Source organism: Capricornis sumatraensis, chromosome 22 (assembly GCF_032405125.1).
Source record: "Capricornis sumatraensis isolate serow.1 chromosome 22, serow.2, whole genome shotgun sequence".
NCBI classification, from domain to species: domain Eukaryota; kingdom Metazoa; phylum Chordata; class Mammalia; order Artiodactyla; family Bovidae; genus Capricornis; species Capricornis sumatraensis.
In genome coordinates, this window is record NC_091090.1 from 12,867,298 (window position 1) to 12,883,858 (window position 16,561).

Here is a 16,561-nt window from a genome sequence, read left to right on the forward strand (position 1 = left end):
AATGAAAGCCAATCAAACCCGTAGCAAGCCTGGGAAAAGAGAACCAATCAGGACCCGTGGCCAGCCTGGGAAATGAGAGCCAATCAGAACTCAACACCTAACCCCTCACCAGATAAAACCTCAATAAAACCCTCCACCTCATCAGACCCGGAGACTCCTGTTTTTCGAATTTTGCGCTGGAGAATACTCTTGATAAGCAATGTAACTGAGACTTCAGGGCTCCTTCCTGCGGCCGCTGCGTTGGTGTCGGTGGGAGCCCCAGCTCGAGGTTGGTAATAAAACTCTCTTGCTTTTGCATCAGATACCGGCTCCCGGGTGGTCATTGGGAGATTTCCGACTTGGGCATAACACTTCTCCCTGTAAGACCAAGTGTTCTTTCTCTCTGAATCCTCCACCCTTTGGTTGGGTGGAGGCATGGTGGTGGTAGTTTAGTAGCTAAGTCGTGTCCAACTCTTGCAAGCCCACGGACTGTAGCTTCCCAGGCTCCTCTGCTAAGTCACTTCAGTCGTGTCCGACTCTGTGCGATCCCATAGACGGCAGCCCACCAGGCTCCCCCGTCCCTGGGATTCTCCAGGCAAGAACACTGGAGTGGGTTGCCATGTCCTTCTCCAATGCATGAAAGTGAAAAGTGAAAGTAAAGTCGCTCAGTCGTGTCCGACTCTTAGCGACCCCATGGACTGCAGCCCACCAGGCTCCTCCATCCATGGGATTTTCCAGGCAAGAGTACTGGAGTGGGGTGCCATTGGATTCTCCAGGCCAAAATACTGAAGTGGATTGCCATTTGCTTCTCCAGGGGATCTTACTGACCCGGGAATCGAACCCAGGTCTCCTGCATTGCAGGCAGATTCTTTACCGACTGAACTAAGAGGGAAGCCCTAGGAGGGAGGCATGGTAGGCACTCAGTAAAGTCATACTGAATTGCCCAATGGTGACAAAACGTTACCTGCCATATCAGTAAACGAAGGATCTAGCCACCACGTTACAGCCTCCCCCGTTGGTGATCCCTGAGGGAACGCAGGGTGGAAACAAGGAATGCCCACCAGCTAGCAGTCATCAAACTGCAGCCACCCTCAGGGTGCAGCCTGAGGAAACTTCGGATGAGAAAACAGGATACTAGCTCCAGATAACTGAGGCGCATATCAAAGGAATAATTTCAGTAAACTTAGTTTCTTGTATCTTCCCAAACATAGGAAAGCACTAAATCTCTTAATTTGAGATATCTGGTTTTCTTTTATTGACAGTAATCTTTTGTCACGCCTACCTGGTATTGTTGTTGCAAAAACTCATATCATGGCTTCCCCCTCTTCCTCTTCTGAACAGTTTTCTCAGGGTTATCTGAGAGGCTGTCTCCTGGGCTTACAGTCCTAAGAACATCCACCAAATAAAACATAATTTTCAACTTTTACTGGTGAAAGAGGAGCCCTGCCAAGAGTGGGCAGACAGAATCCTCTGCCTCTCTCCGTGCTTGGGGAGGGCTTTGTTTGGGTCGTGGATTAGACCCCAGGCAGGCTCTGAGACCCAGTACAACCTAAGGACATGGTTGGCTGGCTTCTGTATTTTTCTGACTTTTCACTCACTGATATTGAGCCCCAAGGGGGTGCAGGCCCTGCTCTTGGCCAGAAGTTAGCTCAAAAGGAGCTCCTTCCATCCCATCATGCCACCACATCCCATCATGAGGGCAGAAGAGGCACATGCCCCTGGGCTCTGAGGGGCAGTTCAGGCCAGCGGGAGGAGGCTGTGTGGTCAGATGGTGGGATTTTTATAAGGAGTGATGGGGAGGGGAAGGGGCTTCCCTGGTGATTCTGATGGTAGAGAATCTGCCTGCAATGCAGGAGACCTGGGTTCAATCCCTGGGTCGGGAAGATCCCCTGGAGAAGGGAATGGCTACCCACTCCAGTGTTCTTGCCTGGAGAATTCCATGGAGAGAGTCCATGGGGTCCCAAAGAGTTGGGCATGACTGAGCGACTAATACTGTAACTTGGGTAGGGGAAGGCTCCAGAGATGTAGTCTTGTGCTGCCTGTGGATTTGGTAGGGGGTTCTCAAGTCCCAACTCCATCACTAGACGTGCGATTGTATCCAATTAACATTTCTAGCCTGTTGTAAACTTTATAGGGTTGCTATGGGGACTGTGTGCGTGCTACGTCACTGTGAGGATTAGAAGAGGCAATTTGTGTAAGGTGCTCAGGACACTGGGCTTCCCAGGTGGCTCTAGTGGTAAAAAACTAGGCTGCCAACACAGGAGGCCTGAGAGACAAGGGTTCCATGCCGAGGCTGGGAAGATCCCCTGGAGGAGGGCATGACGGCCCACCCCAGTATTCTTGCCTAGAGAATCTCATGGACAGAGGAGCCTGGCAGGCTCAGTCCATGGGGTCACAAAGAGTCGGACACGACTGAAGCGACTTAGCATGCACACTCAGGCACGTGCGTCATAGTGTTTGTACATAACCCATTTGCCTGCAGCTTCAGTGCTGTGTGGAAACCCCCACCTGGCAAGCTGACTATACGAAGCTCTTAGCAGAGAAACCCGAAGAGAAGCGTGGGGAGTGGCGACAGATGGAAGTGACACTGTGCTGCGTGGTCTTCCTTGAGCCTCCCTCTCCCTCTTTGTCTTCCTTCCACATGGACCATCGGCCACCTTTTCCTAATGCTGATTGCCAGCCTCATAAGTTCCATTCCCTTTCTATGCTCCAGTTCCCTTTTCCCCTTCCGCCGTCTCCCCTCCTCCTCTACAGTCCCATTGCCCACCCCCACCTTGGCCCCACCCGGGGCCCCAGTGTTTGCATTCCCACCACTTGCTCTATCATGGGGCATTTGTCACTGGTCACACTGCGGGGGGAATGACAGCCTCCACTTGGTCAGGCTGCTGAGTTAGCCTCACCATCTCCCTGGCTTAGCTGCTCGCATGTGGTGTGATTTCTCTCACCAAGTGTTGTTTTCCTTTCCTCTGCCTGTGTTTGCACGGAATGCCATGAATTTGATATAGTGATTGCCTAACACACATACCACATAATAGTATTTTCTTTCTTTCTGAAGCACTGTTTGCATGACAAATGAGTTGGTAACATTTGCGCCTCTCCTTGCAGCTGTGCAGTTCAATATATAAAGAATGAGCCTTTCAGTATCAATACTGGCCCTGTGTATTCTAAGAGGGCTTGAAACTGATGCTTAAACAAACTTAATGTTACAGCGTTTTGCAGAGTTACGGTCTATTTCCACACAGTGGATCTTGGGGAAATTTTAAAAGCAACTGAAATGGAGCTATCCCCAGGGGTGGTCCCCAGTGTGGGCTCTGTCCTCCTTCCTTGTGTGTGGGGTCCTGGCTGCTGCTACATACACCCAGGGCCAAGCGGCCCACAGCCCTCCTCCAGCCCCGCCCCAGCGCTGTCTTCCCTCCAGCCTAGAACCCAGCATGTTTGCAGCAGTTGCCCCGCTCCCACCCCACACTGGGCTGCCTCTGCCCTCCTGGGTCTAGCAGGACTTTGGGGTCATGTGCTATATACTTACAGCATATTTGCTGATCATGCTTCCCTCCCTCCCACCCCCAAGAAGAAGCTTTTCATTCAGAAGAAGATTTTTCATTCAGAATCTGAATGAAAAATTCAATCAGGAAAGAAAACCTCGTGAAAAGAGAAGGAAAAAACCTTAAGAGTCACTGTTCCTCCAGGTCTTGGGCCTCTGCGTTCTCCTCCTGAACACCCCGCTCCTGTCCACCCCCTCCCTCGACTGATAACCCTTCAGGGCCCTCCGTCAACACTCCCCACCCTCCACGCGCGGCACCGGCTCCAGTGAAGTCCGTTTGGCCTGCTTTCCTCCCAGCGGCCGTCCCCCTGCTTCTGTCCCTTGGTCTCAGTGCTCCTTTGGCACCGCTGCCCCGGTTGTGTCTCGAGCCGCCCTTGAGGCCCCTCCAGGCCCTCTCGGATCTGCCTCTCTGTGTCTCTTCCGGTTCTGCAGCTGGGCCTGTATGGGAACACACATTTCCAAGATCAGGGCAATACTGCAAAGTCAACGGCTGTCCTGCGTGCCCTCCTTTCCCATCACTTTGTTGTGGGTTTTTTAAAATAAGGCGAGCAGTTCGAGCAGCTCAGGCTGTGGTCCGTCTTCCTGATTTATTAAAGGCAAAAGTGGGAAAACAAGCTCCAATGTCTAAATCTACTTTGTAACCACATCCACACATTTAGTGGAGATGAGGGGCCGCTCTGAGGATGCTCTGAATTCCCAGGGGGCTGCCACACTGCTTGCCGTTCTGCTGACCTCTCTCTACATTGGCAGAGCCTTGTAATAATAACAGCCATGAATCTTTTAGTGGATTCCTTTCTCCTTCTCCTCCTGCAAAAAGCCCTACACACATTTATCAGGTCCTTAAAGATGTGCTGGGACCACGGACTTGCCCTTGACCCACCTTGTCCCCAGCCCCAGGATCCCTCTTGGCTATTCTGGGCTTCCTTGGGACCACAGCATGGGTGGCATCGTACTGGGGTGGGGCTCCTGGGAGAGTACGGCTGGAAACAGAGGATGTGGGTGTGATTTTTGGCTCAGATTTGGACTGGGATGGCCCCTGGTCCGTCCAGCATCTTGCTACCTTGTCTCAGTATCCTATCTCTAGGTCAATGAAGGGGCAAATAGAGTCACAGAGACGTGTCAGAAAGGGGTTAGTGAGCAATTACGTCAACTGCTTTTCAACATCGGCTGAAAATTAAACAAAACTCTCACTCTTCTGACCACTTTTACACTTTGATATCTGTGAGTAAGAGTTCCTTTAGCAGCATGAAATACATTCTCCGATGTCAATAATGAATTGTGTATGAAGAAAAATGTAATGCTTTCAGAACATTTTCTTTTGGGCTTTGTCCATGATTAGATTATACTAAATTATAGAGTACAGACATCAAGCAATTACTCTTTGCTTTTAACTATTCAATTTCGTGGCAGATCCACGTAGTGCAGTAATTATAAAATCATACCGATGTGGCTACTTAGAAAATGCCTCATCCTGTCTGTCTTGTGAATCTAGGCTCAGGTTGCCCTATGAATTACCCGTGGTCCTAAGTATAAAGGTACATTTCAGATGAAAACGGGTAATCTGTAACTCTCTGTAATTGCCAGGTAACTGGAGAGATTCTTGAAGGTTTTGCTGGATAAGCCTCACCAGGATGTGGGGAGAAGGGGCATCTTTGCCCACCTGGTTTCTCTGGGCACGTCCCCTGTCTGATGCTGCTAGGCCCTGCTCTAGGCATCCTCTAGCTTTAGTCAGGAGTGTGTCTCTCTTCTGTTTTGTGAAAACATGATCCTTTTGTCCTTGGCTCAGCTCAGAACCTCCCGAAGCTATCTCTCTATCCTCCAGTTTTAATTCCTTCCAAGACTGTGTCTGTCCTGTAAGCAATTGAGTCCGATCTCCTGGAAATGGAGGCGCTTATTTAAAAAATAAAAGAATTATTTGAGCCGATGGTGAGAGGTCGAACACTGGCAGGAGGAGGAAAACCGAAGAAGAGAGGCGCCGACACATCTAAAGAGGCGGCCAGGGCGCCGTGCATACAGAAGCAGGTGTTGGCTGAGTCCCGGTTCTGGCTCATTACCGGGAAGCACAGCAAAGGCCGCTGGGTGAGGCTGGGGGACAAGGCGGCTGCAGCGCGGAGCTTCCAGCGGGGCTGTCCAGCGGAACGGACAGCACCCTTGCGCTTCCCAGGTGCTGTGCTTGCTGAAGCAATTCCCACTGAAAAAGATGCAGACCAGGACTTCCCTGGCCTTCGCAGGGTGGGGGGTTAAGACTTCACGCCTCCAATGCAGGGGGCGCGGGCTCCAGCCCTGGCGGTGAAATTAAATCCCTCATGCCCCAATGCAAAAAAAAAAAAAAAAGGATGCAGACCATCTGGGGTGAAATCTCCCAGGAGTCTCATTTCCCTCCATGGCATACGTTTCAATACTGCTGTGCAACCCTCAGGAGCTTCGAGAAAATCCCCCAGAGGGTGTGGGGACCCTGGCCCCAGAAATGGGCGCCCCCTGCTGGTGACGGGGCAAGATGGGCTCACTGTCGGGGCGGACCCCAGCACAGGGCGAGGGGAAGGCGCGAAACAGGGACGACGAGAAAGGGAGCCTTTTCTTTTCCTGCTTCTCTGAGTGCGTTACTGACAAGCGGAGGAATTTAAGGAAGCTGGAAAGGGCGAGGAGGGGTCCTGGATCCGGTCCCTGCAGTCCCCCGCTTTAGAGCGAGATTCCTGTGTCTTTTCCTCCGCACCCTCCGACGTGCCCTGCTGCAGCCCTCTCTCCCCATTTTTTAGCGGCTGTCTTGGCAGTGCTTCCCGGGATCTCGCAGCTGTGCTTGGGTTGATCAGTACGTGCGTCGGAAACTGTGGGAGCGTGCACCGTGCAGGCTCCGGGTCCTCTGTAAGGTTGAGGGGAGAGCGTGCAGAGCACCCCAAACAAGGGTCCTTTTTAGGGCTGGAGTCGTGTCTTCTTTCGACTACTAATCCAGGGCTAAGCCCTTCAAGTGGCAGGAGCGGGTGGAAATTCGGTGTGGGCACTGTTTAATTGCTGGTAACCTATGGATGGAAGGAGCTGTGCTTCCTATATGGCCCCAGTTTATAAATAAATGAACATCCATTAACGTAAAATTAAATTACAGTGAAATTTCCCATACAGTTTTGTTTAGAAGGCAGAAATAAGTGGGTTGGCTGTGTAATTCTGCCGCAGATGCTGGAGCGTGTAGTCACATGGTGATAATAATAATTTGCTTTTTGCTGGTGTCCCATCCCCCAGATCTCAAGGCAGATATTACCACCTTGCTTTCCAAAAAGGCTCACTGAGGTTAAAGGGCTGGCTAGAAGTTACCCAGCAAGGGGTTGAGTGCAGAGGCCTTAAAACGCTTTGGTCCATTAGACCTCAAGTCAGTAAACAGAAAATGGACCAGTATGCAGGAGACCTGAGTTCCAGTGCTTGTTCTGCCACTGGCTCAGCATGTGGGCAAAAAATGCTATTTCTCTGGCCTCACTTTCCTCATGTAGAACAGAAGAGCCCGTGCAAATCTTATTCCATGGGTCTCATACTTGATCATAGGCGCACCATTTATGGCCAAACCCTCTCTGAGCTTTATTTCCCCCTTTATGGCACGACCAGAATCTGACCTTTGTAAATTAAAATAGTAAATAAAAGAGTCATTTCTGTATATTTCATGATTTATTTGCTGGCGGGAGATTTGTTTGGGAGAAGATGTTTTCCTTCAAAATCCAGTGGATGAGCTGTGCACATTTCTGGGTCCTCTCTGGGTTGGGGGATCCAAGTTCTGTCCACCTTCTCCCCTGAGTGGCCTGTCACTGGGCTGCTGGAGAAAAGCAAAGGAGGTTTGCAGCTCAGAAGGGTCAGCAGATCCATTTATGAAACCACCTTGTGAATCTGTCTGCAGGTCTGAGGAAGGAGGGGAGGTCTGGCCAGGTCTGCCTCCAGCTTTCTGTGTTGCCTGGGGCTAGGAATTTAACCTCCCTGCCCCCAAACAACACTTCCTCCCCCCTCTCCTCTCCTCCTGGGGACTAGGAGAAGAAATTAGTAGCTGGTTGTCAGATAAGACCTAGCTTTGCACCAGTGACTCAGGCTGACCTTGACTCAGGCAATGCCAAATGGGGCTGAGGACTTTGGTTGGCAGAATGAATGGGGTGGGGTGGGGTGGGGTGGAAATTGCAGGCTTTTGTGGCTACTCTGCCCCAGGGTTTCCTTCAGAGTCACCATCCAGCCCCGGGGGCGCCCGGGGAGGGAAGGAATGGCTCTCTGCAGAAGGAGGCTTGCGGTCTTTGTCACTTGTAATCCCCTGCCAGGCAGAAGCTAGGGGAAGGGGTCTGGGGCCTGGAGATGCCCCTGGCTGGGGAATGAGGCTCCCCACCTGCGACGGCCGTCTGAGCCCCACCTCCACGTACACCACCGCCCCTTTCCCGCGCCGCCCCTCTCCCCGACCGCCCCCCCCCGCCCCGTGATTAGGCTCCCCTCGGTGATGGGGTGGGGTGGGGGAGCTTGCAGGAGAAGACAGCTTCTGGTTCTCAAGGGCAAAGCAGAAAAACAAATGACAGCCCCCCGAAATCCTACTGGGCTGCGCTGCAGGAGGTGAACCCGGAGGTGTCCGCCCACCCCGTACCCCCATACCATTCCGGGAGGATGGCAGCACCTTGCGCAGCAGCCCTTCCAGGGTGGCCTGGTACTTTTCCAGCTGCCTGGAGTTCATCCTCATTCCAATTTCCACAGGAGCAGTCAGCTGTGAAATAAGGCAGCGTTAACAAGAAGGGAGTGCAAGCCGTTAATCCCTGGGTGCCTACAGGTGGCGGGCTGGACTGCAAGGACCACCGCCCCTCACTCCTCCCCATTCTGGGGGGGGCGGGAAATGGAAGGGGTCTGCTGGGAATTCTGGCCCCTCCCCTCAATCTCACCTGGGGCCAGAGCCTGAGACCAGCTGAGAGGGAGGAGGGTCACCTCCCCTCCCCTGGTGGGGAGTCTGAGGAAGCAAATGCCCTTCCCCTTCCCCTGAATTATAGCTAAAATGTGGGAGTCTTATTAGGTGCCAGGTGTCCTTCTAAATCCTGTTAAGCCCCTCAATAATCCTATGCTGCTAGGTAGAGACTACTAGAGCTCCCATTTTGCAGATGAGGAAACTGAGGACAAATAGCAGTTGAGTCACTTGCTCAAGGTCATACAAGGTTCCAAGTAGCAGAGGGAGAAGGGCACCCAGGGGGCCTGGCTGCAGGGTCCATGTGGGGACCCATAGGCTACCCTTGGGTGGAGGAGCTGTCTGGAGGCTCTCCACCCGTGTGAGGGGAGAGGGGCAGAGCCAGGGGAAGCCAGCTGATCTCACCAGCACCCTCAGAGCTTCCCGGTTCTGTGCTCTTGCTGCACAAGCCAGCAGGCAGACTTGGAGACCCCCTGACCCTGGAGAGCCGTGGTGGAGGAGTCCCAGGCCCACTGCCCCTCCTCCTACCCAGCTCACCGGGGGTGGGAAATGGGCTCAGGAGGCCTGAGGACAGCCTTAGGGGTGGCTCTGCAGGCTCAGGCTTCCAGCCCTGCTGCTGGCTGGACTGGATGACCCAGAATGGCTCTCATGGTTCTGGGGGAAGGAGAGGCGGCAAGAGGTACCCATCCCAGCTTGGAACCCTCAGCAGCCTCCCAGGCCCTGCTGGCCTCTTTGCCCTCCCCAGACCCTCCGGGGCCTCTAGGGCCTCAGAGCGGGGCCTCTGCACTCGCTCTTCTTTCTTCTGGGATGTTCTTGCTCTAGCTGTTTGCATGGGTGGCCCCTTCTTACCCTCCAAATTTCAAATCAAATACCACCTCCTCTCCCGGGGGAGAGAATAGGCGAGAGGCCTTCCTTCCCCTCCCCTGCCAGCCCCACTGTCTATCCTGCCTGCTTATTTGGTGCCTGAAACGATTTCTTGTCTCATCCTTCGTGTCTGTCTCTCCCTCCTAGGATGGAGCTCATCACCTGAGTGTCTAGTTCACAGCACATGCTGTGATGCCTGGGGGACCATCCCCCAACCGGGTTTCTCTGCACTCCCTCCCCCCTCCCTGATCCATCACCCCCCCCACCCCGTCTTCTGCTCACCTCGATAACTTCTTGTTGGTCTTCCCGGGGCTCCGCGGGGTCCGCAGGGCCCTCCTCTGACCTCTGCTGTACACTCAGGGATTTCTTTTGCCCCTTGTACCTCTCCTTTTCCTAGGGGCCGGGCACAAAATCGTGTAAAACTCACCCTCCCTCAAACACTCGTGGCCCTTTGGGGTTCCTATTCGGAGTGCTAAGGGGCCTGACCCCCCCAACCCCCTACAGGCCAAAAGAATCCCCTCTCCCAGGCGCCTCTCTCCCAGAGCGTCTCAGACACCTGGTGACCTCACATCATCCTTGGATTTGCCCACCACCAAGTCAACCCAAAGAGGAATCCTTCCTTTGTAGTTCAAGCATCACACCCAGGTTGTTACTGTTAATTAAGTTAAGATGCTAAAAATAATGGCCGCCCTTCCTGCATATTAAGGATGAAAATGTGTTTTTCATAGCAAAGAGCTTATAAAAAAAAGACAGCAAGACGGCCCAGCCTGTGAGGGCGCCATGGGGTGGCCCAGAAACTGGAGTCCCTGGGAAGTGATTTATAAGAGGCAAGACAAGGAGATGAATTATGGAGAAAGGAGTCTGCAGCTTCTTCATAAAAATCCCGGTGCCTGGCAATTACGAGGAGGAAACCACAGAGCAGATAAACCCCAAGCACCCTCTCACTGCCATTTTGCCAGTTCACATAGCACCGAGTTTGGCTCTTTCTGTCCAGCCTCTCATCTTGCCGGGCATCCTGCTTGCCAGGCCCCCGGGCACCTAGGTCAGACCCAGCCCGTTTCTTTGGTTTTTCTGAGGACGTTCTGGGGGTTCGGCTCCGGGCCTGCCCCGAGCAGCGGTGATGCTGGGATGGTCGGTCGTCGTTTCCACAGTGGCAGGCGGGAGGAGGTGGGTCTAGGGGATCTCCTGCATCTATTCGCAGCCCTCTGTGTCTTCTCCTCCCCTGAAGGGGAGCTGGGTCCCGCCTGGCCCCTGTAAAGGACGCCGTTCTCTGTGTCTGTGGCAATCTGCCCTGGACAGAGCGTGTTGCTGCGGAGGCTGCACCTCAGGGCCGTGAGACCCCCAAGAGCACTGACTCATGTATGGGTCCCTGTTGGAACCTCAGTCTCAGACACATGGGACACAAAGCCCCATTCCTTCATCTCACTGGAAAAGAACGTGGAAGGGGGGGCGGGCGGGGACTTCTCTGGTGGTCCAGTGTTAAACTTCGCCTTCCAATGCAGAGGGTGCAGGTTCAATCCCTGGTCAGGAAGCTAAGATCCCACATGCTTTGTGGCCCACAATCAAAACATAAAACAGAGTGTTGTAACAAATTTAATAAAGACTTTAAAAATGGTCCACATAAAAAAAATGAACAGAAACAGGGAATTTCCTGGTGGTCCAGTGGTTAGGACTCTGCCCTGTCATTGCTGAGGGCCTGGGTTCAATCCCTGGGCAGGGAACTAAGATCCCACAAGCTGTGCAGCAAGGTCAAAAAAAGAGAGAGAGAGATCGCGAGACAAAGGTGGAAAGGCACTCAGAACTCCGTGACATCTAAGGTAAAAGGCCCAGGGAGGCGGGTCTAGCAGCCGTTTTCCACAGGCCGCACCACCTAGGTTCCACTAAGCCTGCCCTGTTTTCTTCTGGGTTCTAAAGAGAAGGAGGCATTGGCCGCCACTCCCTGGAAAGGTACCTGTGAATGTTTGTGCCCAGCTGTCCCTGCATTCTTCTTTCTCGGGGCCCCCAGAGCAGGTTCCCCTCTTCTCCACCAGCCCACCGTGTTTCTGCTCCCCTGAACTCAGTGCATACTGTCAGCATCACTTCTGGACAATTAATCACGTCCTGTCTTGTGGCATCTCCCTGCTTTGTTTTCTACCCTGAGTGAATTTGTCATGTTGGCGCCTTGGCTCCTGAGTCAGCTCCTTGAGGATGGGAGGTTCTGAGATTTCCTTGTGTGTCTGACCTCTCACCCGGGGTGGCCCTCTGTGCTACAGAGATGCTCTGCAAATATTTATTGGCTTGTTAATTGAAAAATTCCCCCGAAAGGATGGCCGGGGTAGGAAAAGATGTCACCTATGGGGGCCACTGACACCTTTGTGGTACTGGTGAAGGAGAGAAGGTGGCTGGGCAGATGGCTGGAGCCTGGGGTTATCTGGAGTCCTTCAGGCTCACCTCAGTGTCTCTGGCATATCTGATTAAACATGGGTTTACTGAAGGGATGCTTGTCATTGAGCAGGCTTGTGGGTCACCTTGGCCACACCGGGGAGGCGGGCAGCCTGGGAATATCTTACTTGCATCCTCTGGACTTCGCTGTAGGTGAAGATGGGAACAAAGCCTTCCGCCTGGGAGGCCAGCATGGCAGCTGCGTGCACTACCAGCAGGATGGCCGTGGCCTTGCGGGACAGCATTCTGGAGCTGGACAACGATAGGGAGCCCCTGTCACCCAGTGTAGGGCTCAGGGACAAACCACTGCATCGGAGGCAGGCGCCCTCAGCTCTGGTCCACGCCCCACCTGGGACTGTGTGATCTTGGGCAAGCTGCTTGCCCTCTCTGGATTTGGGCCTGGTGTGGGGCTGTACCAGAGGAGCTTAGAGCCCCTTCTCTGCCCCAAGCCCCCGAGAGAGGCCGCCCTGCCCCCTGGCCACACCGGAAATGTATCATTCCACTTGTTGGCCTTTCCCTTTGTTACTGGGGAGGTCTTCTGGCGTCAGCTGAGCTAATGAAGCAGGAGCACCCCCATATTGCAGATAGGCAGTAAACTCTTAGATTATCAGCAGAAGCAAGCCCCAAGATCAGAGAGCCCTGCCTGCTCCCTGAACCAATTAGCAGGGTAAGAGGGATGGATCCAGGCCCACCCAGTCCTGCCTGGTGGAACCAGGCCAAGACCCCAGGTCTAGAGAGGAAGGGGTTGAGACCCTCTGCCCAGGTGCAGCAGAGCCGGATGGAAAACTTCAGCTTGGAGCAGCACAGAAGAGCAGGGCAGGGTCCCCGCCTCTCCCGGCCGGCACTGGCTCTCACAAGCGCCTCCTCAGCACCAGCAAGTCTAGCTGCCTGCTGGCCGCCATCCAGAAACAACCTCCTTCCTGTAACCCCCAGACCCCCCAGGTACAGTGCCACCAGTGCTGGCAAGGTGCCAGCATAAGAGCGTGGGGCCTGTCCACATCCCAGAAGTGGGTGTGTCGGGAATGGCTGGCGGGACCTAAACTGCCAGGGAACAGGTGGGCATGGGGACCACCAGAGTGCAGAGCTGAGAAGGGGGCGGGGTCAGAATGGTGCTGGGGCCGGCCTGGCTGATTCCTTATGCTAGCACACTGGGTCCCACACACTCCTCACACCCGCCTGGGAGCAGGTGTAATCCGAGGAGGGGGGAGACCTGTGGAGGTGAAGGGACCCATCTGAAGGCAGTAGGGGCTAGAGGCTGGCCCTTCTGAGGCCTGGTGCACTCGGCCTCTGCCCACAGAAAAGGGAGACGGGCACCGCAGGGGGCAGAACCCCCGAGCGGGGAGGGGAGGCTGGGGGCAGCCTCTGCTGCAGCAGGGGTGGGGGATTACAGGGTTCAGATAAGGAGCTTCTGGGGGTCAGCTCGACAGCCCTTGGGCAGGGGATTCCATTTGGAGGAGAGGGTCCTACCCCAGATTGGCCCCCGAGCTTCCCTTTGGGTCCGACTTCGACCATCCCTTTGGAGAGAATCTTCCAAGGCTGCGGACTTGCTCCTTGCCTAGCCAGCAGGGCCCGTCTCCTCGGCCATCTGAAGGCCCCCTTGCCTTCTCGCTCTCTTGCTGCCCCATCCTACGTGGTCTCCCAGTGCTGCTGAACTCCAAGAGTAAGGACAGGAGGGCTCAGACAGCCAACACCTGCCATTCTAGGAGGGTGGGAAGGCCCAGCCGTGCTGCTGAACTCCAAGAGTAAGGACAGGAGGGCTCAGACAGCCAACACCTGCCATTCTAGGAGGGTGGGAAGGCCAGCCACCTGCTGAAGACCGCCTCTCAGGAGCCGAGGCCCCACTTCTGCTGAGGGGACAGGGCGCGGGGGAGGAGGGGGACTTCGAGTCGCAGACCCCCTCCTCTTGCTGCAGTCTCTGGGCCCCGCCCCCTAGCGGGGGACCCCACTGTATCACACGGCTCATGCTTCATTTCCTTCGTGGAGAGGCTACAGATCCCTTTCCATCCAGTGCTCACACTTAATTCACCCCATAAGAATCAATAAAAACGTTAAATAAGAAGGCGAACGTCCAAAAAAAAAAGAAGGCGAACACCCAACTGCTGTTCACTTTCGTGATCCAACTGGCAGCCGGCATGTCACCTACGTTCGTTTGCATTCTGGGCGCTCAGGGTGGGAGCGAGAGCTTTTTCACTGTTGGATAAGCTGCTGACTTTGTCTTTTTCCATCCCTGCGGCTGGGGCTCAGGCGCTTTGGCCAAGGGGGCGGCAGCCTCTTCTTCCCACTGGTCTTGTCTAGCCACGCCCTCTCTCCCGAGGGCCCCCGGCTCTTTTGTTAACTTCCCGGAGCCCAGGCTCCGCGCCGGGCGGGACGGCCCTGCATCCGTGCCGGGCCCTGGGTTGGGTTCCCGGCCTGCAGTTGATGGCCAGGTCTCCGGGCAGCTTCTCTTTTGCCGGGATTCGTACCCCCCCGCTCCGTCTCCAGCCCTGCGCGCTGTGTGCGCTTTATCCCGCGCTCTGGAAACCAGCTTGGGGCGCTCGGTCTGGAGCCCAGGAAGGTACTGAAAGGTGACAGAGCACCGCAGGAACAGTGGGCTCACCCAGAGAGCTCTGGACTCAGCGGGCTCGCTCGCACGCCATCTTTGGGCTAGGGCTGACCACCCCCACCCGCTCCTCGGGCTACTCACAGTGCACGTGCGGTCTGAGTGGGCGGGACGCAGCTCTCTCCTCTTGTCTGCTGGGGTCCGGCTGGTCCAACGAGTCCTTATATACCTCCTGCCCTCCCCTTAGAGTCCATTAACCTTTGGCCAGACCCTTGGGTGCTCTGGGTGAGGAGTCTGGATTCCTGGGGCTCGTAGAAACAGCAGGCAGGGCTTGGGCATATAGATCTTTCCCGGAAGGCCTTTTCCTGGAGGGCAGTCAGGGTGTGGTGCAGGCCAGCCCCCAACTGGATGGCACCCTCCTGCCGCTCAGAGGATCATTTTAATGAAAGCGCTTTCTTTTTTTCATTACTTAAATATATAATGTTGCTGAGAGTCTCCAGGCGACTCCAGTGATCAGATTCTCTGCCTGTCAGAGAGCTGTACTAAGGAGATAACTTGTCTTCAGCTTTTCCCCTGAAGCCCCTCATGAAAGAAAAGATGCCAGAGTGTGTGGTAGCATTTCAGCAGATTTGTGAAAAGAAAATGACAGTCCAGACCCAGGGCTGTGGAGGCCCAGAGTGTCCGTGGAGGGCCAGGGAGGGCATAATGCATGCAAAAGGTTTGTGGCCTAAATGGGGCACCTATCCAGGAAACCTTTTGTGGTAATTGTGTCATCAAAGTATGTTAGCAGGTGTTGGTTGTTCAGTCCTGTCCGCCTTTTTTGCAACTGCATGGACTGTAGCCGGCCAGGCTCCTCTGTCCGTGGACTTCTCCAGGCAAGAACACTGGGGTGGGCAGCCATTCCATTCTCCAGGAAGTCTTCCTGGCCCAGAGACTGAACCAGGGTCCCCTGCATTGCAGGCAGATTCTTTCCAGTCTGAGCTACCAAGGAAGCCCATGTGTTATCAAGTGGCAACATTAAAGACTCAAAGAGGGAAGAGGGAAACGCATTCTGGAGTCAGACAAAGCTGCCTCCGTCAGTTCCTGAATGTGGTGGCGCCTCTGGCGGCCCTCAGGGGACGCTTGGTGCCCGCGTTCTAATCAAACCCCAGCAACACCATGAGGTTGGCGCTCTTGTTTGCCCCATGTTGCTGTTTAGTTGCTCAGTTGTTGCTCCAATTCTTTCGTGACCCTACAGACTGAAGCCCACCAGGCTCCTCTGCCCTTGGGATTTCCCAGGCAAGAATACTGGACTGAGTTGCCATTTCCTTCTCGAGGGGATCTTTCTGACCCAGGGATCGAACCCGCGTCTCCTGCATTCACAGGAGGATTCTCTACCGCTGAGCCCCCAGGGAAGCCCTTACACCATGTTACAGATAAGAAAACTGAGGACAATTAAGTATCTCTTCTGCAACGCTAAGGCAGGGTTTCTTCATGCAAAGGTCAAGGCTGTACGTGGCCAGGTGTGGCAGAAGGGGGGGAGTGGGGGTTTCTGGGAGGCAGGGTGCACAGGTGCAGAGGAGGGCAGGGTGGGGGTGTCTCAGAAGGTCCACTGTGTGGTTGGAAGAGGGTCAGGCTAGGACCTGAGGATGGGGCCTTAGAAACCAACAGAAGGATGTCGATTTGATGGGGGAGGAAGCTGGGGGCCCCTGTTGTCTTGGAGGACGGATGACAAGCGGGCGGTGAGGGAGGAGCCCTCGGTGTTGGGGTGAAGGCGCTGAGCCGGGAGAGGCAGGACTGCGAGGCCAGTGGGGAGGTGGCTGGGCAGGTGGGGGTGAAGCCCCGAGAGTCTGGGGGGCAGAGGCCATTCCCTAGGTGAACCTCGTCGGTCACTAGTGACTTCCAGAGAGGCTGCCCCAAACATCTGGAAGGGGACTGCTTCCCAGCCAGGAGCCCCTACCCTGCCATTCTTCAGTCGGCTCTGGCTTTTGCCCTCCGGAGAAAAACAGCTGTTTGCAGTGCTTTGAACCCAACCCAGACACCCTCTAAACTCCCCATTCAGCAGGGCTTCCCACCAGCTGGCTCTCTGTGTTCTATTCCTGATGCGAGGTTAGACCTCCTCTAGCATGCTGTGTTGGTGACTCACTGGTGCACTGGGTCTCTGGAGTCCAATATTTATCTCAGAGGAATTAGAGCACAGAATGCCAGGGCTTGGAACTGAACTGCCATTTCTTAACCTTGGCCTGATCAGAGTCTCACTGCCCCTGTTTCAAGAGGGACTTAAAAAAAATTGTTTATTTTTTAATTGAAGGATAATTGCTTTACAATATTGTGT

General features: G+C 54.5%; 1 protein-coding gene across 1 annotated transcript; it reads right to left on the reverse strand.

The window, feature by feature from the left end:
• Nucleotides 1–5,935: 5,935 nt before the first annotated feature.
• MLN (motilin) lies at nucleotides 5,936–11,953 on the reverse strand. Its single transcript, XM_068960996.1, has 4 exons — nucleotides 11,837–11,953; nucleotides 9,570–9,680; nucleotides 8,126–8,234; nucleotides 5,936–6,123 (listed from the first exon to the last, which is right to left on the reverse strand). The coding sequence occupies exons 1-4, from the start codon at nucleotides 11,951–11,953 to the stop codon at nucleotides 5,936–5,938; spliced, it is 525 nt and encodes a 174-aa protein (XP_068817097.1).
• Between the last annotated feature and the right edge of the window lie 4,608 nt (nucleotides 11,954–16,561).

Coding starts and splice junctions, on each gene's coding strand:
- MLN (XM_068960996.1), bottom strand. CDS start 11,953: ATGCTGTCCCGCAAGGCCACGGCCATCCTGCTGGTAGTGCACGCAGCT. Junction 9,681..11,836: donor GCGAAGTCCAGAGGATGCAA/GTAAGATATTCC, acceptor CCCGGCCCCTAG/GAAAAGGAGAGGTACAAGGG. Junction 6,124..8,125: donor GCTGCCATCCTCCCGGAATG/GTATGGGGGTAC, acceptor TCCGCTTGTCAG/TAACGCACTCAGAGAAGCAG.